This window comes from Triplophysa rosa, linkage group LG24, assembly GCF_024868665.1.
Source record: "Triplophysa rosa linkage group LG24, Trosa_1v2, whole genome shotgun sequence".
NCBI classification, from domain to species: domain Eukaryota; kingdom Metazoa; phylum Chordata; class Actinopteri; order Cypriniformes; family Nemacheilidae; genus Triplophysa; species Triplophysa rosa.
Genome location: NC_079913.1, coordinates 881,121 through 908,466, shown reverse-complemented (window position 1 = coordinate 908,466; position 27,346 = coordinate 881,121). Strand labels below are relative to the sequence as shown.

Below are 27,346 nucleotides of genomic sequence, written 5' to 3'. Positions count from 1 at the left end.
CTGGTTTGTTCATTATTACTTTTTCTAAACAAACTCACGGGCACTGCTGCACAATATTACACTTAACCATGAGCTCATTGTTAAACCATAAAACTGTAGTAAGTCACATGCCGTCTGATAAGCCCAAGAAAGGTGTCTGGTAAAGAGGATAACATTATGATGTATATCTCCCTGCTAAAAGGTTTTTGAAGGGTACATCGTGATATATATGTTTTTCTTTTAAAAATTCTAACGATTAAATCCTAATATGGTGGTATCACGTGAAACCTGATTGGCGGACACTGTGAAAGACAACATGAGATTTCTGTATAAAGTACGGAGTCAGATGTGTGTTTGGGAGATCACTTCAGATGAACTCTGAACATCTCACTTTGCTCGAGCAAATAAAGATTGAAGACTTGGCATCTGGAACCCTTGTCTCTGAGATTTCTTTCTGCGTTGGAAGGTCGATTCGCTTCAACACAACTGACCCAAGCACTGTTCACAATGACGATATTCACAATATGCCAGAGCATACATATATCAAGAGCCTTTTTGCTTTTTTAAAATAGGAACCATATAATACATACAAGTGTTCTCTGTAGCTGCTACACAGACAACAAATACCTGGACAAAAACAGTGTTGCAGTGTCTCATCTTTATTTCTAACAAGACATTTCAAAGCTGGAATTTAGTTTGGTCATAAAATGGGAGTAACGGGGCACTGTTCTGCCTGATCCAGGAACAGAGTTTGGAACATGTGGTCGTAGAAGCTGGGGTGGTAACGACATGCCCGCTCACAGTCGGGGCTAAAGTTCACCTCCAGTATCTGAGGCTGCATCACACGCTCTCCTGAAGAAAACATAGAAATGATGCAACCATGTGAAATTTTGTCGTCTGCCAACATAGATGTCATACCAGGTATAAAGCATCAGCAAACGGTGATCATTGTCATTGTTTTGCTATGTGTGCACGTCAGATTTTGAAGATGTTTTGGGAGTCAAGGTCGAGGAGAAGAACGCCTGATGTATTAAAAGAGACCGTTATCACAAACGTCTTTTTGGACACGTGGGAGAATCTCGCACTTTTGTATAACTAATTAAAATGACAAAATGATGCAGGATTATGCACAAATTGTTGTATATGATGCACATGTTAAAAAGGGACTGAAAATGATTTGAATATGTCCTTTCGCCGTGAACCCGTGAAGTATGACATGCGTGATTTGATTCTTCAAGGTCTCCAGAAATAAACAAGAGAAAATCAGGGTCAAGGAGGAGAGGAAGATGTTCAGAAATCAACGAATGATATGATTTCCAAAGCTACGCAAATGATGAGGTTGATTCGTCAGCAAGAACGTATCAATAAAAAATTGTGCAAGGGGAATGAATATTAATAGATAGTAACCTTTGTTGTAACTTAGAAGTGGCCACAGCCAAGGTTGATTGTACCTTGTAATGATGCTTACGCTTCTGCAACATACAGAATTAGCAGACTATCATTTTGACACATCCGCGAAGAGGGGAGTGGTACTTCGAATAAGGGTGAAAAGTTCATGAAGCTTTTAGTATGTTTCGGATGTCCAGGCGGTCAATAAATCTACGACAAAATACACCTTCACATGACGTCACTCATGCACTGTTTTGGATAATCACGCACTCATATAATAATAAACTAATAATATACCTTGATTGTGTAATGATAATGAATATTCTTTCAATGTGATATGAAGTTACACACAAATGCATGTTTTTAATGTTTTAAGAGCACATTACAAATCCAGATGATGTTTTAAACTTTGTCGAGCAAATAAAGTTTGAACCGTTTGTCTGCGGGATTCCTTTCTGCAAACTGATTTACTCCACGACACACGCAAAGATTTTTTGTGTGTCATCACTGCTACATACATTTAATCCATTTAAGGATAAGTATTACAATTTTTTGCAATGGTATTTTAAAAAATTTCTTGGAAAAGAAAAGAAAGATGATTCTACGGGAATAAAAACAGACCTTGCTGTCATGTCTGAAATTAGGATTTAGGGGATTATAAATTTTGTGAGTCCAAAGGAGGAGTGCACATACATCAAACATTCTGTTATATAAAAAAAAAAACAAGCGTGTTTTCACATGTAGTATTTTGTTGCCCCCCTCCCAAAAGTCGAGAGAATAATCATGATTTATTATCGTCGTTTTAGAGGTTTACCAAAGGTACCCTATTTAGTACCGCGTCCTAGCAGGCCTTAATAAACAAACACCAAACAAATGTACCTTCTGCGGTCTGGTCCCATTTCAACATAAGGTCGATGGCGTAAATGGCTCTTGAGGACGGATAGGCACAAAGGCCATATGGAGCCGGACGACAGGAGGCCGCCTGGAAGAGCTCAGAAAAGGCTTGGAAGATATCCGCCTGGACAAAAAGTAATGTAAAATATAAAAATACACTTTTAAAGAAATACATAGAAAACGTAGATTACAGAAATTAGAGGCGAGAATCATACCTCAACTTGTTTCCATGGAAACTGCGGATGCTGATGTTCGAACATGGGAATGAACTCATCATAGTGAATCTAACAAGAAAAAAACGACTTCATCTGAGTTCAAGTCAACAAGCAATGAGAGAATCTGTGAAGGATTTTCTCTGTGATGGAGAAAAAGTGTATTTCCTGTACTTTCATTGCATTTTGCTGGTTAACTGATTCGTTTTTAATATGCTTAATCACATACAAGAAACGGATGTATGATTTCTGTGGTTGTAAAGAGAATTTCACAACACGCGGGGACACACTGGAAATTTGAGTCCTGGATGTTGGGATTCCTGGGGTCAAGTTGCCGGATGGAAAAGCCGCTTCAGCAGCATTTTCCCACACCTCCAATTTGACAAGGGCTTCAAAAGTGGACGTGATGGATGTCATCTGCTGATGATGTATGGGTGCTGTGTGTGTTTTCCTACCTGTTTGAGCTGCACATTCTCAGCATAGTTCATCACGGTGTAATGCTTCTGATAATCGTCCAAATGATCCAACGAGAAGGGTCTGGAAGAGGCAGGGAGATTGTGATGTACTCTATGTTCCGATATGGTTTCGTATCATTCGTCTACACGTGCAGCCTTTTATTACTTCTTTTTATAGATTTTGTATTCTTCTCAAGCTTAGTTTCACAATGTTCTAGCTGGAGTAAGACTGGAAAATATTATGGTAAATCATGTATCTGTTCAATAGCACTTGATGTGTTTATGTTAAAGAGCTGTTACGAGATTAGTGGAAGTTAGGGAAAATACATATTGATATGGGAGCCGTAAGAGAGCCGCTGACTGGTAGGTGTGGCCAGATATGAATGAATGAGTCACAGGTGAAATACCAGCGGTGTGGGCACAGAACGAGACGGCAGTACAATGGCGGCGTGCAGCCTGGCATGAGACTGTTGAGTCTACGGCTGTTGGATGTTCAAACCTATCGACTTCCCCTGGACTTACTTTCCCCAATGAAGAGAGTTTCTTTTGTTTATTCGTTTTGGTTTACAATTGGACTTTACGTTGCGCAAGGGATCGTCGCGGCGAGTTATCCTCTAAATCGCACGTGGATTCGTGAGGAAGACGCGAGGGCTAGCCGCTCCGAGGCCGCAAGGATTGGGCTCGCCCAGAAGGCCGAGAAAGATCGCCGCCACCAGGTTTCTCTGGTTGGTCTCCCTTAGCATCCATACATCATTACACACCTAACTGATATAGTCACACGTTCAAGCTCGAACACACACCGCAGGGAAAGTTGCACGCAGGGAAGACCTTGTTAGGTTGTGATGAGTATATTTCAACATGTTACAGTTGTCATTATTTTTATTATTCATTTACTCTTTACATATAGGTTATGGTCTGATAAATAACGTACGGAACAATATGTTTAATTAATAGTTAAGGGTGGGAGAATACAACAGAGTGTACTTTCTCAGGGAAAATATGTTTCTGTGAATCATGACGCGCCTCACCCATGTGGTAACCAAAAAAAGATTATGTTTGCAGAAAATCAGGAACTAAACCAGCGCGGTCTGACTGAAACTGATGCTTACCAAGGCTTACAATAAATCAGCTGATTTCTGAAGAAGAGACCGCCTCGAAAACTGAACTTGTTTGTGTCTGCTTATAAATACTGGGTTGAGGGAGAGACGAGCGGTTCAGAGTTCCTGACATAAGACGCGTGTAGTTTTGTGTAACTATAGGGACAGACGAACCCAGAGCTCTGTATGCTTTATTCATGTGGTGTTTGATTTACTAAAGCTTTGAAGAGAATTTCTACTCTCACTCTCTTGAGTTATTGAACACGTGGACTTGAGGATTGCTTTGCCAAGTCCAACAGTTGTAAACTGTAACCCCTAGACTATGTATTTTTGCGTATTGACGGTTTAGCCTAGCATTTCCGGTAACCTATGTGGAGGTTAGGACTGAGGGTATCGCGTTTCGCCGATGCTGAAGCATGGTAGATTCTCCGGCGTGTATGTCATGGCTCTGCTTCCTTAGTCATGTTTTTCTTGGTCCTGTAGCAGAGCCATGACAAAGTCTTTGGTTATGTGTGGAGAGAAACATATTGTTGTCCGTTTGACTATAATATACGTTCTCTCCAGTGTCTTGTCATTGGCCCCATTCCTCTCGTTTCCTCGTAATTGTGGGAATATTTTTCAGATAAAAGTATGATTTAAATATCAATATAATCAATAAGTGTTTTCTTTCATTTGTTTCATTGGGCTGTGTGGTTTTGTCGTGTGCTTTCTGTTTCGCTCGGTGGGGGGTTGCTGTGGCAGGCAGGGAGAACAGAGAAAGTTGGGGGTTGGAGTCATAAATTATCTAGATAAATACACACACACAAAGAGTTATAAAGAAAAATAATATGAATCAATCCACTGCATATGTTTTAAGTATAATCATGAGTTGTGATGTGTTTTAATGAATCATAGGATTAAGAAACAACGCTATATAATTAAAAACATTAGATGATTGAGTGTTTTCTTTTTACTAAAAGAATGTTAAGAATGTTGGTATGTTGTCCGGCCACAATAAACTGTTTCTAGGAGACCACTCCCCAAAAGAAACGGTCCTGGAGAACATTCCTAAGGACTGGCGACTGACCACAGGATATACGTTTTGAAATGTTATTTTACAGGAACTAAGAAAAAGGACTTCACGGTGATTGGTGGAGAGAGAGCAACACTCCTTAAAAGGCAGAGGAGGAGTCAGAAGATACGAGTGACGTCACATACTTTATAAATATGGGTGTTTTTGAATATTTTGGGTTGTTGGCTTTTTGGAGAGAGTGGTGATTTACTGGCAACCCAAAGCTTTGTTACTCCTTTTTACATCTGATAATAAAACCTTATATTACTTTTGAGCAAATTGTCTCTTCAAATTTTTGAACATGCAGGACTGCCTTTAAAGTCCAACATTATCTTTCCCTGAGTGTTTAATGTCCCACACCTGTCCCATGTCGTTATCCCTCGTTTGTGTTCCTATATTTACCCTCATGTTTCTTTGTCCTGTGCTCGTGTATTGTGTATGTGTTCATGCCGTCGCCCGTGTTCCTGTGTCCTGTCCTGTGTTGTGTGAGAACTGTGAGTCTTGTGTTTTTGCTTTAGTTTTATCCTGCCTTGTTTTAGTTTAAGACGTTGTGTCGAGTTCCTTGAGTTTAGTTATTTGTCTTGTTTTCATTTTGCCCCCTCGTGGGAAGGCTTTTGTTTTATATATATATATTTCTGAGTTCCGTTTTCCCCATTGAGGGTGTTTTGTTTCTGTTTCTGTTAAATAAATATATCTGTTAACCCCTTCACTGCCGTTGCCTGCGCTTGGGTTCTCTTCCACCACGCCTTTTCGTGACAGTGTAACCGAGCACGTGATATACGTTTGTTTAAAAATTCTGGGAAGCACTCGCCACCATTAATTCCAAGAATTCCTTGCGAGCGCAAAAAGGATGGGCCAGGTGGGCTATGGGATTACTTTTGTGTCTATAAAAATGAACGCAAACTTTAAAAAAACGAACAAAAATATACAACGAGAAAGAAAAAGAAACACTTTGATAATGAAAACAATAAACTCAATTGCAAGAATGTGACATGATTTTCAAATAAACTGCTATTTTTCTTAACAATTTTCTAACTTTCGTTTCTGCAAATAATAGTTTGAAAATGACAACGCCTATTTTGTCATGAAATATTGCACCGTTTATTGTAAATAAAATGCACTTCGTCCTGTAATGACGGCTTGGGCGGAGCATCCGTTAACTCTTCTACTGTGAGTCCGATGCCAGTTCCATATCAAAATGCAACGGCTGTTTTTATACATCCAATCAAATCGCAGAGAAAGGCGAAAGCCACGGCCACTATTTTTCTCATTAGAAATTCCATTTCACTTGGAAATGCGTCAAAATACGGAAGTAAAAACGATCGCAACTTCCGGTTCATGGGGACTTTAAGGGCATAACTCTTCAGGGTGGCCTCGGGGCCCTTAATACATTCAGATAGTAATTGTTGACGGCAATATTTAGGTAAACTGAACTTCTCTTATTCGAGTCATCATCAAACTCTAGTTTTTTTAACATAAACATTTACAAGCTTTCTTATAGTTATATAGTCATATCTTGTACATTCTGTTTCTGTTTGGTGCAACCATTATTTTAATTTCCTTGTCCACTCTTTAAGCACCGCTGGACTATTAAAAAAAAAAAAGATTAGTTGAAACATTTTATTGATGCAGGTATGCCATTTATACAAGTACACTTCACAACTTAATGTGATAAAATAATCATACTTTTAAAAGAGTTTATGCATGCTTTTATTGTATTGTATATCTATATGAGAATATACGTAGTATATTGTCAATATCACTTTTTATTCATGAATGAAGAATACTGTTCAGACTGGGAGGAAGCCATTTTTATCTACTGTTTTGGGACTGTGACAGATAACAGCAACTGGAACAGGTGGAACAGCTTTGTCTTTGGAAAATGAGTGGCTATATTGTGAGAAAATCCGTTTGGTCTCATGTCTGCTGATAATAACATTTTGCAAACAAGCAGTTTTTAAGTCCAAGTACACACCCGGAAAATGGCAATCAAATATGATATAACAATAGATATATGGTTGAACAGATATAACTAACCAAGCGATTAAAGAACCGCTTATACGTTATGGCTTCTTAAGGAAAGATGGACTATTCCGTATAGCAACTGACAATAAAATATATGCATGCACTCTAAAAACGATTGTTAAAACAACACGACTGTGTTATTTCTTTTATCATGACACGTCTCTGTGAGATTTCTGGGAAGACTCAACTTGTGTTGTCCTTTTCATTGACCACAAAATCAACACAAAACGACAGATGATGGGTTAAAATGACACGCATAACACAAACAACGTGTTAATAATTCAAACATCCTTTGTGAACGTGTAGGTTTTATTATAGAACACTGGTCCAGAGGCACTTCCGTTTTGTATTTGTTTTGTTTGTTGGTGTTAAGGAACTGAAACAGGAGGTTTTTCTGGACCAGCGTTGTTTACGTCATCTGAAAGTTCAACAGGGTTTTATATTTCGTTCTTGGCAGGGTTGTTGGAGGAAGTCCAAAGACTGAGAAATCCGTCATGTTCTTGACAACCCAACTAGTACCTTTTTGCAGTTTCCTTAAACAGCCCTGTACTTTTTCCAAAAAACTTAATTTTGAAACGTAATTATCGTCACGTCTATATGCGTAATAATTACAGAAGATTTAAAACATTTTAAATAGATTTTGAATACTCTTTTGCTAAACTAATACCTTTGATTAGACTTGTACGTCAAACGTCCATTGATACGTGTGTGTGTGTGTGGGGAGGTTTACTTGTTAGCAAATCGCAGCCAGAACACGTTGTACGCATAAAGACGCAGAGGTTCCACGGAGCGGAGCAGCACCATGTAACGGATGTCGAACTTCACCATGCCCGCCTGTTCTCTACGAAACAACACGGGGTCCTCCAGATACTTACTCACCACCTGAGAGAAACACGTGCACACGGTTTAAATCCTGTCAATGTTAAATGCTATTGCTTTTGCAATTTCCAAATCTTTTTTTATTTAAATGAAGACAAGTGGAATAACTGCAAGCGTGTGCACCTTTGGAGTGCTCTCCCTCTGTCGGGTTATGTAATTCAGGTTGTTTGTGATGTGTGTGTCCAGACCACGAGCCAGATTCCAGGGTTTACAGATCCAGTGGTTATCCAGACCCCTGGAATAAATAAAAAAGGTCAGCTTGCTAAATCTGTGTTGACATGCTTTCATTCTTTATTTATATTTTTCTACACTTTGTATAGTAATAATACTGCTCTGTTACATGGTAAAAGTGCTGTATTTCGGTGTCTGGTAGTGGCTATTCTCATGAATAATAACGCATGCTAACTTAATTAGTGAACTGGAAATTATTAAAGCGTGTTAATCTTATTTGGACAGCAGAGATGTTTTTGAACCTTGAAAAGTACCAAACAATGTTCTTAGACAAATGTGTTAACAATGTATCCAGAGTTATTCATCCGTAACGGTGAGATAACATCAAAGCGCTCACCTCTCCTGTCTCTGTGAGTAATGCCTGATGAACTGAGGCATCTCCGTCTGTAGATTAAAGGTCCTGGGGAGCCACAGGGGTCCCTGTCGTCCCCTCGCTCTCCGGGACACCGACGCCAGGCAGTCTTTAGTGGTGAGCACTGTCTCGCAGGGGAACTGGTTGAGGAGGACGTGAGGTCGTTCTTCACTCATCTTCCTAACAGTAAATTCATTAACAAAGGTTAAAAACTAAAGAATAGGTTTCATTCTCGACGATTTAAAGGTTTTAACTTGGCCAAATAAAAAATGATTGGAAAACAAAATTGAGTGATTTATGTGATAAACATGCCCACCTATAGTCTCGGATATGAGAAAAGGCCCAGATGATATCGGCCTCCTCTTCGTTATCGGTAAACTGGAATCGTGGGTGTTTAAGATGGTCCGTGACCTGCTTCAGCTCAGAGTAGACCCTGATATAAAAGGGGAAGAAAGAAAATAACATGCTTGATGCATTTTCACACTGCAAATATTTGGACCTGTTGCTATGTCGGATGCCTATATTTGACCAATAACAGAACGTCTATCATTTTGGACCTGATTCTGTTCCAATCAAATTATATCTCGTTTTTATATCTAATATGAATGACCTACAAAACCAGTCATGTGTCGCATGGGTATATTTGTAGCAATAGCCAACAATACATTGTATGGGTCAAAATGATACGTTTTCCTTTTATGCCAAAAACCATTAGCCAATACTAGGAAATTCAACTTAGCGTAGTGCCACCGAGATCAGAACCCGCAGTAAAAAAGATAATGACTGAACTTAGCTCAGATGTACCTGATGACGCATCACAGGACATTGATTTCTTTATGGGCTCAGATCTCAAGCCAGGAACAAAGGAAGTAAGAGTTGCAAAGGCTAAGTGTGATGGCAACTATGCATGTGCATTAGCTTTGTTGCAGAGAGAGTTGTGAATGAGGAAAACGTTGTTCATGTTGAGCTAGAACCTTAGGAAAGAGTAGTGGACCAGAATGTTGATGGAATGGAGGAGGACGAATTTGTTGTGGCCAATGATTCAATAATAGAGATAAGGTCTGAGGATGACGCAGAAGAAAGTAATGAGTAATTTCATGTTTCTTTGTTTGATTTTATTCATATATACCTGTATGTTTAGTTATTCATAACAGCTAGCAGAGTGAAAAACGAAATAAAAATACGCAAATGGCAATATTTTAGAGGTATACTTTTGATTAACACATTTTAACCTATCTCTTTGATTTGAACCTTTTAAGGACACAGAATCATATTTACTAATGTTTGTAAGACTGTTGGTCTTAAAGTGGCCATTGTGAGATTGAAAAGTGTTGCCTGTGTCCTATTCTTTGTGTCCAGTATAAACATTATGTTATGTCCTGTTTATGCATTCCATGGGTTTCTCAATACATATGCTTACGGTACATGTTGACCTCACATAAAAGTCACCAAGAATTATGAGTTGAAGTGGCTAGGCCCTTATGAGGATGCTCCAAACGGAGAGGACAGGGAACTCAAGAAATGCGAACCTAAGCAGAAATATTAACATCCATGTTTGGTGATTTTCCATCTGTCCTAAGTGTCTAGGTCAGAGGATTACATCATTTCCCCATTTATTCCGATATAATGGACCTGTACTCAATAAAGATTGAGACTTGAGCAAACTGCACTTCTGTGTCTGTGTCATTCTTGGCTCCCTGGATCCAGAACTTCTGTGTGTTCCATCGACTGACTATGAAATGTTCCATGAAGATATTTTGTACATTTCCTACCGTAAATATATCAAAACCTTTTATTTTTGTGAGTGGATGCAGCAAAATCGCCAACAAAAATGGCCGGAAACACGGCCACAAACTGCCTGCTCTTTGGGAACTACCCACTTTTTTGAGAACTTCCGCTCTCGGGTTCATCTCCTCCCCACAACGTCATGACAGCGGTAAGCCAATAGAGAGTGTTCAAACAAACCCGTTTCTTCTTAGCAACAGCCTGCTACAGCGCCTCTGATGGACAACTTTAAAGGCGATTTTCTACCTAATATTTTGACCTTCAGATTCTCAAATAGTTGTATCCCGGCTGTTAAACTTCAGGTTCCTTTCGAACACCAAGTTTCTTTCTGTGTTTTGGATCACCAGTAAAATCAAATCAGAAACAGGTTGGATGTTGAGAGAATTCTTCTGCAGATCTGGGAGCACAAAGACAAGACACAGAGAGGCATCAAGCTTTTGAACTCGTTTATTTGAGAAACTACACGTCTTTATACACTGTGCCAGAAGACATCTGGAAGGTTTCATATGTCCAGGGATTCACAGAATGACCAAATAAGGTATAGCAGGTCAGACAAAGAATGTTTAGCTTAGAAAGAATCCCCTCTCCCACATAAATAGCCAGAAGGAATCCCGTCCTCCAACTATTTAGTCAGCAATGTATTCAGTGAGCTTAACAACTTCACATTTGCGGGCTTGTATTCATTCATGTGGAAATTAAATCTAACACCGGCCAAATACTGCCCTATCCTAACAAACCATACATCAATAGAAAGCTTATTTAGAAATCTTATGTATAAATCTCTATTTTGAAAAAATGACCCTTAAGGCTGGTTTTTGTGGTCCAGGGTCACATACGGTATATAAACTGGTTCTGGATCCAGGGACCAAGAATGACGCAAACACAGAAGTGAAGTTTCACTCAGTCAAATCTTAATTGACAGATGGTCTAAATCTGAGCATTACATCATTTCCTCATCTTTCGCATATATTCCACCTTGCCTCCATAAAGATTTGACTTCGAGCGAACTGCACTTCTGTGTCTGTGTCATTCTTGGTCCCTTGATCCAGAGCTTCCGTGTGTTCCATCGACTGACTCTTAAACTTTCAAGCTAGACAAAAGTTAGATCTCAACACCCGTCTTGAAGACACACTCTTGTGTCTCGGGTTTTGATGCCAAAAGACAGGTTATTGCAGGGACACACAGTAACTGTTTTCTCCTGGTCGGGGGGGAAGGCCTCTCACGCACGCATGTCAAACTGAGTTACTGGGCGGCCCATTGAGTTCCCATTAGAGCTTGAAACAGATGTTCTTCCTCATCATGCCTTGCAGGCGGGCCAACAAGCGATAACAAAAAGACCTTACTATGTACAGCATGCAGAATAGAACTATAATGGTAAAATAATGCGTACATGATTCCTTTATATTTTGGATAATAAAATCTTCCTCATTACATTGACTGTTCTACGAAATTATTAGTAATCCAAACTATTTGCTTAATTTAATACAAGGACTAAAACCCTTGCTTTCACTAAATCCTTTACACAATTACTTAAAGGCCCAGTGAAATTAAAAAATGACCATTCTTATTTTTTCATGAAATATTTAGATTTAGATTTAGATTTTTTAGATTTAGATTCAATTTATTGTCATTGCACATGTACAAGGCAACGAAATGTGACCTCTGCATTTAACCCATCCAGAGAGTAGTGAACACACGTACCCCCGGAGCAGTGGGCAGCTATCACTGCAGCGCCCGGGGAGCAAGTAGGGGTAAGGTGCCTTGCTCAAGGGCACCACAGCCCTGGGAATCGAACCGGCAACCTTCTGGTCATGAGTCCGACTCTCTAACCATTAGGCCACAACTGACCCCCCTGCAATCACAACTGATTGCAGCGTTTATAGTAAATTGTTTATCATCGTGGGTCATTTTCTTTTTTAAAATTAATGTACCCTCATAATCTTCAATTAAAATCTGAAAATGCACTTCCCATCTGAAATGATGTAAATTAGACGGCTTGGGCGGAGCATCCGTTAACTCCTCCCCTTCAACTGTCATGCTGAGTTCACACCAAAGTGAATAATCGCGTTTCACGCTCTTTATTACTCGCGGGAATAGTTCGTTATTTTTGCTTGAGTGACGCGATCTGACAAATATTTTCAACCTTCGAGGAAGACTAAACCCAAAAATCAACTTTGTGTGATTTTCTTTTTCTCGCCCACATGACGTTAAACATGTTTAGAGAACTTCGGAGCACAAATAGAGATATATAGGTGACGTCCGAGAGACTTCCAGGCCTCCTCATTGACATCATGGTGTCAGTTTTTGCCAAGGTCCAGAAAAGCACTAAAGACATGGTTAAATTGGTCCATCTGCGCACAGTGGCTCAGCTGAATTTTTTTGAAGCGACGAGAATGATTTATGTGCGAAAAACAAACCAAAATACAGACTTTAATCAACAAATTCTCCTGTCTTGTCAGTGTATGGCGCGCGTTCACAAGAGCACTTCTTCTTCGTCTAATAATGACGCATGTGTATTATGCAATTAATATTGCATATAGGAATTTATAGTCTGTTACATTTGACCTGTGCTTCTCTCTCCTTTATCTTAAATGTGTGCTCTCACTGTGCGTGTGCGTGCGTGTGTGTGTGTGTGTGTGTGTGCGCGCGCGTGTCTTTGTGTGTGTGTGTGTGTGTGTGTGTGTGTGTGTGTGTGTGTGTGTGTGTGTGTGTGTGTGNGTGTGTGTGTGTGTGTGTGTGTGTGTGTGTGTGTGTGTGTGTGTGTGTGTGTGTGCGTGCGTGTGTGTGTGTGTGCGCGTGTCTTTGTGTGTGTGTGTGTGTGTTAGTACGTGTGCATATTGTGTGTGTGGAGTGTTTTGTATGTGGGTGTGTCTGTCTTTTTTGTTTTCACCTTTTTCTTGTTTTTGCAGGTACAACTTTAATTGGTTTGCTTATAGTCAATATGTCTCATGTACAGCTGCTTTGTAACAATGAAAATTGTAAAAGCGCTATATAAATAAAGTTGAGTATTAGGTTTGTGCGCTGAAAGCCACATGAGACTTTCCCCTATTGGATGCCGGCGCTCTGACTCACAACGCGGAAGCACAACTCTGAAGAAGTGCTCTCGTGAATGCACGCCATTACGCCTGGCGTTTTGCGCGTTGGTGTGCACACTCAAATTGGCGCCCTTTGTTTAGTCACGAGGCGTTAAACGTCGATGTAAAACGCGTGCCGTTATCGTCTCCGTGTGGACAAGCCTTAAGACTGAGTTTACGAAAGCAAAGATCACAATCTAACAAAGTCTGTACATACAACCATATACTCACTTTAAAACGTTCCCGTCTGGCACACGGTACGGCTGAACGTCTACAGGGAGCTTCTCCTTGTTCTCCTGCAGAATGGTCTAGAAAACCAGTGATGCAAAAGAAGCATGAATTAGTGCTCATTTGGATAAACCTCTGACTATGAGAAGGGATATGTTATCATTACTGTTCGATTGTACATTTTAGAGGATTCTAGCAGGTCAGTCAATGAAGTACAGAAGACTGGACCCAGGGACCAAGACACATAAGTGTGGCTCACTCGAAAGTCAAATGCCTGGTTTCCCAGACAAGGCTTAAGGCTAAATGAAAGTTAACTGAAAATAAATTGCCCTAACATATCTTGAAATATGTCATTGCCATTGTTTTGTCTCAAGATGCACACCGGTAATATTTTTATCTAAGGCACTTAGATAAAAGTGACCTAAAAAGTCCTGGCTTAAGCTAAGCCTTGTCTGTGAAACCAGGCCGAAGTCTTTCATTCACGTATATATTGAACAAAAAGAAATGAGGTAATGGTTAGTGTGAAACAAATCTATTCGTAGACAAACATGGGTTGAACGTGAGTTGAACTTCCTAAACTCTGTCTGCAAGGTCAGCAGCCCGTGACTTCCTATGTCTTGGCACATTGGTTCATGGATGGGTCAAACAAACATAAGAAAGACGGCACGGGATGCTCTAGAATCTCACAATTACACTTTGAGAACGTTCTCCCCGGCTGAGTGAAAAAGCTTAACACATTGACCTTGAGTATGGTTTCAGGACAGACCGAGACAAGAGCGAAAAAAATCACAAATAAGCACGTAGAAGTGGTGATCTATGACACATTTGAGCTGCTTCTGGATCTGCTGCTGTCATTGTTGATCATCTGTGTGAACATGTGAAGGATTTTATGTGCTGATATTGAGTATGTTTGTCGACCTTATGTCCTAGTATGGACATAACTCAAGATGATCTGTATCCTAACCAATAAAACGCATATTTGCCTATGGAATGACGTAGATTAGCGATCGACAGAAGTCTCTGTTAGCGTAAATACTATTGTACTCCTCGTGAGTGCTGAAGCTGACTTCCGCTGGCAAAACTACACATTTTCTCCGGTTATGTCTGAGCCCTCATCTTCATTGCGGATCCTGTGATTCCCCGTACAGCGTTCACAGAAACACTCAGATAGTTGCATAGCACAAGCACAACATCCCAGAACAAAATTAGCCAACTTAAAAAAAACAAAACATAGCAACACCACAAAAACACAAGATTAAACATGCTCACTTCATAGTAAAGGTCTGATGGTTCCTGGGTGTCATCGCTCACGTCCTGAAGATCATCGGGTAGCCACGGTAACAGGCGGCATCTCCTCACCATAGAGTCCGTCTCACCGTGTGCATAATCTCGTGTCACTTCATCTGATGGACAGATTAAAAGTCAAAACAAATACAGCAAAACACGTGACCCCATATAATTCACATTCATACATAGGGCCAAAGTGACGTACAGTGCATTCAGTCTATGCATTGTGTAAAGTATACATAATATAATATAAAATATGTGGTAAATGTATTCCCTTGGATTCGAAGCCCATAATCTTTGCGTTGCTAATATGATTGTTTTGTACGGTATTCTAAAAACAATCTTAGGCATTGCTTAATCATTATGTTTCACAAGACACCGAGTAAGATCTGCACGTACTTCTTAAATAGCTAGTACATATTTTGACTTCAATTTATATAGTCCAGTTGTGCTTGTGCCAAAATTGAAGAGTAGATAAGAGAGTACTGAATAATGGTAGCAAGCCTACGGATGTCTGCCAAAAAAACGAAAAATGTAAACCACCTGATGATGACATCATTAATTATAACTGTAAACGAAGGGAGAGGGTCTGCTCGCGCACGTGTGTTTATACCAAATTAGGCTGTGAGAGAGGATATGAGGAAGAATATAAAGCAATCATGTACACATTATTTTACCATAATAGTTCTGTTCTACATTTAACTGTGCAAGCACATCTCTAGCTGTACATGGTATAAGGGTTAGTTATGGTTTGAGGCCACTAGCCAGGCCATGGTGAGGAAGAACATCTGTTTCCAATTATAATGGCCCCCAATAACTTAGTTTGACATGTGTGCAAGAGAGGGCAGCTGGAAGCTCTGGACCAAGAATGACACAGACACAGAAGTGCAGTTCGCTCAAAGTCAAATCTTTATGGAGGCAAGGTCAAATATATGCGAAAGATGAGGAAATGATGTAATGCTCAGATTTAGACATAAACTGCGTACGAAATCGCCTAATTCCATACTATATAGTAGGCCCGTCCACCCCAGAGCCCGTCCATCCACTCAAGCCATGTGCCATCAGCTTTCTCAGGCTCCGGGAGGGATTCCCTCATGCGTGTCAAGATATCTGTAATGTTACAAATGTACACATTTTAAGTCACAGATCACAGCGGTAAATATATAGAAAGACCGAAAGAAAATCTTTCCATTTCTTCCACAATGTTTGTCGTCAAGAATACCTCACTATGCAAAACAATCTCTGCATTGTTCAACGTTTTATGATCTAGTCTACGGATACATGACAGGGGTCAACCCCGTGACCCAACAGTAACCCCGAGGGTCCTGTCCTATTAGTCATCATTATACTTTCGAACAATGACCTACATGTCTAAAATCTTTTTGTATTCATGCGAAGAGTCAATCGACGTCTTCATTGAAAAACAACGCTCTTCTGTATTGCTCCTACACAAAGAATTTCAGATGGCAGCTAATATGATACAGATCATGAGATATATGGCCATATATACACACACTAGTATCAGTGTGGCCTAAACCGTGTATGTTCACTCATTTTGTTCATATTCACACATCAAAACATTTGATACTTCGTCATATGTGACCGTCTCATTCTCCCTTTTCCTTAATTTTAACTGTGGCAGTTGTGGCAAACCTCGTTCCCAACGAAACTCACAACGAACACTCGGCCTTTGGTGCGAATGGGCACTTATCTCCAGATCACCAGACACGTTAACTGCGAAATGATAACAGCCAGGCATTTAACAACACACAGGGGGTGTGAAAGCTAATCCTCTTTGTTTTCTTTGGAGAGATTTGAATCTTTGTGATCTTCACACTCTCGCTGAAGATGGAGAACTTCTCTGCTGGCTGAAGACGAACCGACCGGAGTTTAGCCTCGTTCACGCCTGGTATCACCAAACCGCCGATCGCAAGTGCTCTACCAAACTGCTGATCAAACAGCTCCATTAGCGTAAATAGTACGTGATAGTATTCGTTGACACAGTGAGTAATCTTCATTTATGCTGCATTATATTGAAGAATGTGACGACTTGCTAAGTAATGCAATACGTGATACAATGACTCTGCAATAGCTCTGTATAATGTAGGAGGCTTTGTGAGACCAGTTTTATTGCACTTCTACTTTTTGTTGTCCTTATGTTGTTCCAGTTGCTTCCATTGTTTACCTCATTTGTTAGTCACTTTAGATAAGAGCGTAATAGCGTAAATGCAATAACGTTCAAGTTTTTAAAAACAAATTCAAATTCTATTAAAATACAGCCGCAGAAAAAAATGAAGAGACCATCCCAGATTTTCATTTCAAATGAGCATTTAAAGAGTTTGGTTCCAAAATGAGACAACGCCATTTTTAAGAATGTTCAAAAATCATGTTTTTGTTGTGTTTTATTGTGTTAGTAAGCTGTATTTTTAGAGTTATGTCTTAAATCAAACCCAACCAACTGCAGTTTGATTGATATTAATTGGAATGCACAATAAAAAACAAGATTTTTTAAAACTTTGAAAAACAGAGTTATGTCATTTTGGAACCAAACTCTTCATTTCTAGATGTATTGTGTTCATTCCAGTCAAGACTTAAAAAAAATCAAAACCTCAGGAGTGACATAAAGTCATCCAACAGCAGACTGACAGCATGACAAAACACATGAAAACTGTGATAAAAATCAAAACCTTTTTTATTACATAAAAAATATTTTTTAACTTTCCCTAAATACAAATGTATCTGTTGTGTTGCTTAATAGTGAATATTAACTTGTTTTCTTTGAAGTATTTGAGGTCTGAAAAAATACAAAGCATCTTTTCTGTTACTTTCACCTTCAGGTTTGTTGCTCATGCATGTATTAGACACGTAAAATTGCAAAGTTGAAGTGTCGGAACAAAAGTTACATTACAACACTGCCTGAAAGTGACCTGCCAGACCTGCCTGAAACGCCTCGTGTAACCACACCACCACAAATCTACGTCAGTTCCTGGTATGATTTGACTAAGACCGCCTGTTAGGTTTTAGTTCCTATTGTGTATAATTGGGCTCTGTTATTTACCCCAGTTATAAGAAGTATTCATAGAAATGTTAATACCATAGGGGTGTTAGTAGAATAATCTAAAAATCACACCAAACCAAAGATGAGTGTATAAAAGTGAATATATGATGATGATTTTATAATTTAATGATATAATCAATATACTTAAGCAATGATTGATTGTTGATTGTTCACATAAATACATTTTTAATAATTTTAACCAAGTATAGAACACACTTGAGCAATGCAAAATCCAGTGATGTTTCAGAGGCCTGACCTAGATAAAGTTCAGAAGTTTGAGGCATGTTGTTCACTTTGAGACCTGGGTATTTTCCATTGTTTACTGGTAACTATGATACGGACAGGGTCCAGCAACATTTGACGACTTCATATGTCAAACTTATTTATTAAAAAAACAAGTAAAAGTCAACATTCCTCCATTAGATACAAACCTTGTTGCCTAGAAAATAATAGTGGCAGACAAGGTCGAATTGATAATAAAAAATAAGAGATAACGGGAATTTACCTGATTGGTTTTAGAAAGGACCACATTTCGGACGTTTCACTATAACTGTAGACTGGAAAACACTTGGTTTTCAGATGACTTGGGACATCTCACTTTGTTTGGCTTGAACAAATAAAGTTAACTCCTTGACACCTGGACCTTTTTTTTTATTTCTCCCCATCATTCCCCACACGCCTATAGCCTATTGTATGCAAGACCATATAGAGAAGGGGGCCGACATTCTTTGTCATGTTGTTTGTTAGGTTATAAACAGACCCTACACATTTTTGTTCCATATAGTGTGGAAATATTATTCAGTTAAAATAATGATTTAATTACCAATATAATCAATAAGTGTTTTCTTTCATTAAATCATTAAGCTGTGTGTTTTTATCTAATGTGCTTGCTGTTTTATCTAGTGGAAAAACACAGAGATAAAGATAGAGGGTTAGTGTGTACGTGCCGGATTCGTGAAACCACAAAAAAGAGGAACAAGCTTGCAGAAATAGAACAGCTCGTTTTGACAAGTTTTAACTAACAACACACACACTCAAAGAGTCTCATAAGGAAGGGATGTTATGAATTAATCCAATGCATATGTTTTAAGTATAATCATGAGTTTTGATGTGTTTTATTGAATCATAGGATTAAGAAACAATGCTGCATAATTAAAGCATTAGATGATTGAGTTTTTTAATGAAAGTATTTATACATGTTGTTTTGCGATATGAAACTGTCTCTAGGGAACACTTCCTCAAATTAGCAACTGACCGCAGGTTGCAGAAGATGTGTTGCAAAGATGTTTTGCAGATATACGTGGTGCACGGTGTGGTGGAAAGAGAGCAGCACTCCTTAAAAGGCAGAGGAGGAGTCAGAAGATGCGAACGACGTCACATACCAAATAAATATGTGTTTTTGAATAATTTGGGTTGTTGGCTTGTGGTGGAGTGAGGAGGTCGTCTGACAACCCAAAACTTTGTTACCCCTTTTTACATCTGATAATAAACTTCTAATCGATTTTGAAGAACGTCTCTGTGCAAATTTTTGAACATGCAGGACTGCCTCAAAAGTCCAACAATAGTTTCTATACCTTATTTGGTTGTAACAGGTGTCTGATTGTGCACTATAAGATAAGGGAAGATGTGTCTTCCCTAGAATAAATGAGCTCAAAGTTTGATGCTACCTCACTGCGTCTTGTCTTTGTGCTCCCAGATCTGCAGAAGAATTCTCTCACAACATCCAATGATTCGATTTAAAGGGTGATCCAAAACACAGAAAGAAACGTAAGCGTTCCAAAGGAACCTGAAGTTTAACACCGCTCAAATGTAGACGCAAGTAAGGTGGGCGTACCTGTCAGTACAATTGAAGAGGAACCTGATGTTCCAAATATGGTCAGAGGCGTTACATTTCCCTCACACTTGCAGTATTCAACCAATCACTACGCACTGGTTAACTGGCCAATCATAGCACACCTCGCTTTTCAGAATGATGAGCTTTGTAAAGAATCTGTGCGTTTCAGAGATGCAAACACAGCGTTTTTGAACCTTAAATAGTGTATACACATTGCATTACATCTAAAACAAACCATAATATTTGTTTTAGCCGTGTCATATGACCCCTTTAAAGTTCACTGTGTGTGCTCTATCCTCTGTAAGCCCTTTTGGCGCAGAAGACGGCGCATACAGTGAGGCTGACATTCCCTGCCTATTCGGTCATAAGACGAACCCTAGACATGATTGCTTGCAGATGTTTCCTGGAGAACAGGAAAATAATGTTGTAATGAATTGTAATTTGACAATGCCTTTTAAAAAAAATTACACAAGGCGATTTGCCAAAATGAAAACTGAACTAATATATGCCTAGTGACTAAAAGGGGATTGGCTAAATAAAAAAGAAGATAACCCTGTGGTTGGTGTAGTAGGACCTACTGTACACCCCTTGAAAATAACACCCCGTCTGTGAGATTTGTTTTCTGCATTGAAGACTAATATACTCCTCATCACTGCATCAACTCAAAACTTTGACATGCAATTTTCAATGAATAAAATCATTAAGTCATGGCAAACCATTGCAATGTGCATATTGTGATCTTGCAGCACTCTGAGACCCGGCAAAAAGTCAATATTTGCCTAAAAAAACATGTGAAGGGACGGCTTCACCTTACTTCAAATATAAATACTTTTGTGTGGTTTTGACAAATATTCATCAATTATTATTCAGCATCATCTTGTTTTAAATTTTAAGCATGATTAAGCCAAACCATGAAATTGAATTATTCTCTACTTATCATAATCAGGAAAGGTTCAAGTCTGTAATGAATGCTTAGGCTCTCTCTTCCTGCTAGGTCAGTGTGACTGTGAAAAGGGACTTCTTATCATGTTTGAAAAACATCTTCTGTTAGCACACACCTTGAGGAGTTTGTGTACGTGTGATTGTATTGTTTCAGGAAAGTGAGAAGGAGTGGAAAATCCCGAGATAGATCTCTAGGACCTCATGACTCCAGAAGTGTTTGAGTAGTAATGATGTAGTTAGTTGACCCGGCGGGCCTGTGGAACTCCTTGAGTGCTGGTGCTGACTTCTGCATTCCTGACTCTTTGTCTTCATTCATCATAACTGGCCTACGGGTCTTTTACCTACACGTGTATGCCAAAAGTGCCTGCAGTTAAAGTAATAAACAGAGAAGAGAGACTCCTCTGCTTGAAATCATGCACAGCCTCATAAATCTTTCCCCCTCCAGATTAAAGCCCTCAAGGAGAAACAGAGACTGGAAAACCCCCTCATTAAATTACAAGCTTAACCGTCCGCCTACACAAAGCTGGAGAGTCTGGAAATGAAACCGAAGAGTGAAGGTCAGCGTTACCTCTTTATTGTAAGACATGTTTAGGTCGTATTACCCAAAACAATTTCTGTCTCATTTAACCAGTGTTTCTTACTGGATTTTGGATTGTATTTGTGTTTGTGTGTGAAATGTATGCAAAAACATAATTCGTTATATCTTCTTTTCTTTGCATGGTCAGCAAAATAAAAAATCATTTTGTCACATGGGGGAAATACGACTGGTTTTGTTTTACCCACAAGCCTAACTACAACGTAACCACAAAGTTCCAGTGATGTATAAAGCACCTAAAAGCAATACTTGCGTAAAAGTACAAATATCTTGCCAGGAAATTACTTTGGTAGAAGTGAAAGTAGCCTTTTAGAATATGACTTCAGTAAAAGTCTTAAAGTATCAGATAAATATTGTACTTAACAATAAATTTTTTTTATATTAAATCTACTTAAATATTTAAAGTAAAGTTGAAGCAAACGTCTTTAATAAAAATGTAGAAAATAATTAGCAAGAAATGGTGCTCACATAGAAATGTACAACTTTGAAAAAGCTCTTTTTCAAGCTCAGTAGTTTTATCAGGAATGATGTTGCCAAATATATATGCCAAGTATATAAAAATACAAGTTCAGAAACCACATCTTTATAACTTATAACTTTATGGCCCGGTTTCACAGACAAGGCTTAAAGCTAGTCCCAGACTAAAATGAATGTGTGACATGTCTTAACTGAATATAACTTGCCCAGAAATATCTTAAAATATATCAGTGCCATTTTTTTGTCTCAAGATGCACACAATTAATGTATTTTTATAAGGCATTTTTATAAAAATGACATAAATATCTTAATTCAACTAAGGCATAGTCCTGGTTTAAGCTAAACTGTGTCGGTGAAACTGGGCCTATGAGGGATAATATTGGGGTGGGAGGGAACTATCCTTTTATAGAGAACAACTCGGAACAAAATCAGAACCAATCTGTCCGTCCTTTACTTCTTTCTTTCCTTGCATTTCTCTCACAGTAACAACCCAGTCATTTGATCATTCATTGAAACTGAAAAATGTGCAGTTTCTCTTTAAAAGCACATTAAAACCTTGTGTTGAAATTAACACCTTACACTTACACATTGAGCTTTAACCAATGATTGGTTCAGCATTGTCATGGTGACCCGATCGCCGACTTGTCTATTTCAGTTTCTATGCTTTTATTTTGTAGTAACGAACATGCTTAGGGGAATTGTATCGGAGTAAAAGTACACATTTTGTTGAAGAAATATAATGCAGTAAAAGTCTGCAGAAATATGAAGACTCAAGTAAAGTACAGATATTCTCAAGTACTGTACTTAAGTATTTTTACTTTGTTACATTACAACACTGCAAAGTTCCTCGTAAGTTACTTCTGTTAAAATGCAACAATACCGCCATTTTCCAGGTCTTGCAGCGGCCACAGCACAGTGTATGCGATCTGTTGTGGAGCGTAGAACAGAGGAGCCATACAGCACGTCGGCCGCGAGGAGTGTTGAACACGAGAACCAAATTCATCCATAATGTACCACACAGGGACCTTCTCTTCTGCAGACTGCAACACGCACAACATCAAAATTCTGCAACGCAATGTTTCAAAATGTGCGTTGCATTGGTAGATTCAAATGATGTTTCACTTTTCTTACCCCTTGGGACAGCTGATAGGTTTGGTTGTATTTCCACATATTGTCCAGGACCGTCTCCACGATGTCCGGGTCAGGAGCCTCTCCGTGGAAAGGAAAGCCCATCAGGCTGGCCATCCGGATGAGGAGTCCGGGAATCTCCAGCAGCTGCTGTCTGGCACTTTCCACTCTGTACGTCCATGCGTGATCCACAAGAAAGATGCTGGAACACAAAAGACAGGCATTGATGTATCTAATGCAATGGATCCAATAAACTCTCTCCCCATTAATAAGAGAAATTGACCCGAGCGATTTGAATTGTACAAGGTTTTTAAAGAAGCAAGACAAGAACGATAAAAAGCAGAGAAAGAAAGAAAGATGCAGAAGAACGGGACGGAACTATGAAAGAGTCACATCCAAAACAAGACAGATGATAAGATTCATTAGTCAACAGGAGTTTTTTTTTAATTGGAAGATGTAACAGGCAAGGTTGAAGCTTTGAATTTGCAAGGCTTCAGCGCCATCTGAACTGTGTCTGTCATTTAGCGGCATTTATAGCACAGGTAAAAAGCTAGGGCCTATGACGTCATTATCAACCATGTAGAAAACATCTGGGCCCGTATTCTTAAAGCTTCTAAGAATCCTCTAAGAAAGCTCATATTAACTTAACTTAAACTTCTATGTAGGAGTCTTCGCTTAAAAGTGATTCAGGATCAATCTGAGAGCTACTCTGAGCCAGGAAAAGACAAAAACTTTGATTAGGGATGTAACGATTCACTCAGCTCACGATGCGATGCGAGTCACGATTCTGATCTCACGATGCGATTTACTCACGATTTATTTTTACAAAATGAGTTGAAACAAATTAGAAATGAACAACTTCCCTTGCATTATTTCTTAAATGCTTCACGTTTCTTTGTATAATAAAATAATGTTTTATTTCAAATAACAAAACTAAACTGCAATTTTATAACAAATTAATAATAGAAAAAGTCTCTTTAATATAAACAAACTAATACTGTCTGAGCTTTTCTTGGATTTTTTTGCATTTAAGAAATATCAGCATGTCCACGTTTAGATTTGCAGTGAAAATAGCGGCCCCTGCTGTTCAAAAAATGTATTGCGATTCAGTTCACACCGATTCTCAACCGATTTGAATCATCACTCATTATAACCGATTTTCAACCGGCTCACGGCGAATCGTTACATCCCTAACTTTGATCTTAGTGAGGAGGCGGGGCTGACCCCGTTGCTATGTCTTTTGAAGACTGTGATTGGTTGGTTGGTATCCATAAAACGTTGCTGAGGCTTGCAAGGGAAATGTTAGTACATAATAACCTTTGTTCAAATTTAGAGGTGACCACAGCCGAGGTTGACTCTTTGGCTTTGACTGAAGAATTAGCGCTGGCTGCTGATCTAAATTGTACCTCGGAATGATGCTTACGCTTCTGCAACATATACGTAGATAGTAGCAGACTATGGTTTTGACACCTGCACTCTGAAGAATGAGGGTGAAAAGGTCAGCGGATAACTGCTTATGCATTAGAAATGTAGAGGGTGTGAAGCCTTCCGCATGTATATGTTCATGTACGGGGGGAAACTGCCATAAACTCGAGATGTTATCTCCATTGTGGTGAAAGGGTGCTTTGTGTGATCTGTTTATGCACTAGGTAGAAGATGTAAGCTTAGAATAAGTTTCCACGATGGGTGGTGCCCAAATAAGGGATGTACATCCTGGCCCATGACCCCTTTCGGGGAACTCAGATGTGGAACGAGGCCGAACCTCGTGGTGAAGACTTTTCGCTGTTATGCGTTGTTTGTGTGATTACTTTTGATGATTTGTTATTAAACCGAAGCCATGTACTATGGTGATTTGATCTACCTCTCTTAACAAGTCTCTTTGTGAAGTGATTACAAATATACTTACTGGTTCAACCTGAATGAAACTCCCACGATCTAGCCCAGTGACCGAACCTGCTGAGGTCAACCGGACACCGCCCTGTAGGACGACTCCTGACAGCGCACGCCATCTGTAGGTGAGATGCTCTTTTCTATGCCCATGTGGGGTTTGGTAATACTAGAGGTATGCGGAGAGATTAGAGAATTTGCACTAGAGATTGTGGGAGCTGTTATGATGGTAGGGACGTCCAGGCGGTCAATAAATTTACGACAGGGGAAACGCCCACATTTTTAAGAATTTACTTAGAATTTTGTCACTAGGAGCAACTCTGCGCTTAGATTTTTCATGAATACGGCCCTGAACTTTACCATCAGACTCAGTGCTGCCCTCACCTGGTGGGATCAGTAGCCTGCAGGCCACTATCTCGTGTCACAATCACTTTATAGTTCATCTCATCTCCAGGATTGCGTTTCCGTTCGCTTTCCTCATCCTCCTCTTCTTCCACCTGCATGATCCCAAACACCTCACCTGCATCAAATACCTGCAGGACACACATAATCTATTCATTTGAACACTACATACTAGATATTAAACGCTTGTGTTTCTGTTCTGGGTAATCTCCAGGGTCCGTGTATCATCTGATCATTTGATTATTCCATTCAATATAACAAACGGGAAAAGAAAAAAACAGTCGATATTTCGTTTTTCTGTATGCACAAAAATAAAAAAACGATGTTTTTCTTCTTATTTAAGCCTTAAAAGGGAAATCCAATAAATAAATAAACCAAAACGAAATAACGACCCTAATTATAGTTTTTTCATTTTGGGGTGATTTCCCAGGGTCTTCTGCGCGCGCACGCTTTGCGCATGCGCAATGTACCGCCGCTTACCGGGATCAAGTGCATGCGAACTTGCGAAGCTCGAAATGGAAATGAATGCAATTGCATATGCTTTGTTTGTACTTTTCACTCCCACTAAAAGAGTCACACTGAGAGAGGAGGACATGACTGTGAAAAATATTTCCAAAATATATATTGAACAATGCCTAACGTTCACATACAATACTTTCCAGAGCTTACAGTCGAAGTTTGTTAGCATTATTGCTTTTAATATGTGACATTTAAGTAAACAATTAAGTAGCCACAGCTGGCTTGCAGCAGCAAAAGTGTAAATCCATAAATTACTTTTGTAATTTATAAGTTATGTGATGCGAACAGCCCCTCCCCCCGTAACCTCACTCAACCGAGTTCGTTAGGTTCCCCCAGATAAAACTACTGTCGTGCTATAGAGTAATTCATAAAAGATGTTCAGTTTGTGTTGAAACTGAGGTTTTTATGTAGTCATTTGCACTATTACATTACGTCAGTTTAGGCTACTGTTTTTAGGAAACATGCCAGAGCTTGTACCTCACGGAGGGACCATAATAATGTTGCAGTGTTCCCCAGAGAGCATGCGGCCTCTTTTCCGATATCTCGTGATATGTCATATTATTTAAAAACATCTGATGAATATGAAACATGTACAGCTCGAGTGAAGCCATTGTAAATGATAACTGATCGATCGCGATATTCGTGAAGAGCTCAGGCGCGCTCGCAGAAATCCGTGCAACATCACCCAAAAATGAGAAAAACAGTCATTAGGATCGTTATTTCGTTTTGGTTTATTTATTTATTGGATTTCCCGTTTCAAGATTAAATAAGAAGGTGTTTTTTATTTTTGTGCATACAGAAAAACGGAAAAACGAAATATCGACTGTTTTTTACTTTTTCCGTTTGTTATATTGAATGGAATAATCAAATGATCAGATGATACACGGACCCTCCAGGAGTATAGTTTGACAGGCCTGTACTAAATGAACATTGAAATTAGTGAGTGCACTACATGCTTTTTTCTGCAGGGACACACCTGCTGTTATACCGAGGAGACAGACGTAGAGAACCAATGTTGTAAATTAGTGCAATTTTACACAGTTATTGTAATAATATGCAAATGTTATTCATTAAAAGAGCATATACCATATACTACCACGTAGTAACCATGTTCGTACTGATGTCTTTGTTTAACTACAAATACCATGGTTAAACTATAGTTACTGTGGTGAGACAGTCGTCATTATAGTGTTACTATAAATATCACAGTTAAACTGAGGTTGCTGTAGTAAAGCCGTGGTGAACGTTCACACGGTATGCTGACATTTATAGCGTTAACCGTGATATCTGTATGTTTACCTCATTGGTGAGTTTTAAATGCAAACTCCTCCAGTAAAGCGGTGGGATTCTCGCGGCCTTTAACGCGGGAATGTGTGAAGCGAGGAAGACCCGATACTCTTCATCTTCCTCCCCGTTTACAGTACCGTTCTGCATGTTTGCTCACATGTGCCCGTACAGTACAGCGGTGCATTATGGGTAAGAGATTTAAAGGGACAGAGCGTCGTCATGTAGCCATACAAACATAAAGATAACTTGAGAGAATTCAATTGCACCTGCTCTCAGAAA

General features: G+C 39.2%; 1 protein-coding gene across 2 annotated transcripts; it reads right to left on the bottom strand.

The window, feature by feature from the left end:
* Positions 1-617: 617 nt before the first annotated feature.
* Positions 618-27,266, bottom strand: ttll12 (tubulin tyrosine ligase-like family, member 12). 2 transcript variants are annotated; one of them, XM_057323511.1, is made up of 14 exons: positions 27,080-27,266; positions 25,244-25,392; positions 22,976-23,174; positions 22,725-22,884; positions 14,921-15,054; positions 13,655-13,731; positions 8,881-8,997; positions 8,550-8,744; positions 8,105-8,216; positions 7,833-7,984; positions 2,930-3,011; positions 2,478-2,546; positions 2,248-2,386; positions 618-831 (listed from the first exon to the last, which is right to left on the bottom strand). In XM_057323511.1, the coding sequence occupies exons 1-14, from the start codon at positions 27,212-27,214 to the stop codon at positions 680-682; spliced, it is 1,872 nt and encodes a 623-aa protein (XP_057179494.1). In that variant the 5' UTR covers positions 27,215-27,266; the 3' UTR covers positions 618-679. The 2 variants fall into 2 exon arrangements, with proteins under 2 accessions (XP_057179494.1, XP_057179495.1); XM_057323512.1 differs by lacking the exon at positions 27,080-27,266 and adding an exon at positions 24,879-25,028 and having other exon boundaries at positions 25,244-25,348.
* Positions 27,267-27,346: the final 80 nt, after the last annotated feature.

What these genes read in the sequence shown, in the direction of transcription:
- ttll12 (XM_057323511.1), bottom strand. Translation starts at nt 27,214, where the DNA reads ATGCAGAACGGTACTGTAAACGGGGAGGAAGATGAAGAGTATCGGGTC. An exon ending in GCAAGACCTGGAAAATGGCG is followed by an intron (nt 15,055 to 22,724) that starts GTATTGTTGCAT and finishes TCTGTCCATCAG; the next exon opens with ATGAAGTGACACGAGATTAT. An exon ending in AGAATGTGCAGCTCAAACAG is followed by an intron (nt 2,547 to 2,929) that starts GTAGGAAAACAC and finishes TTTTCTTGTTAG; the next exon opens with ATTCACTATGATGAGTTCAT.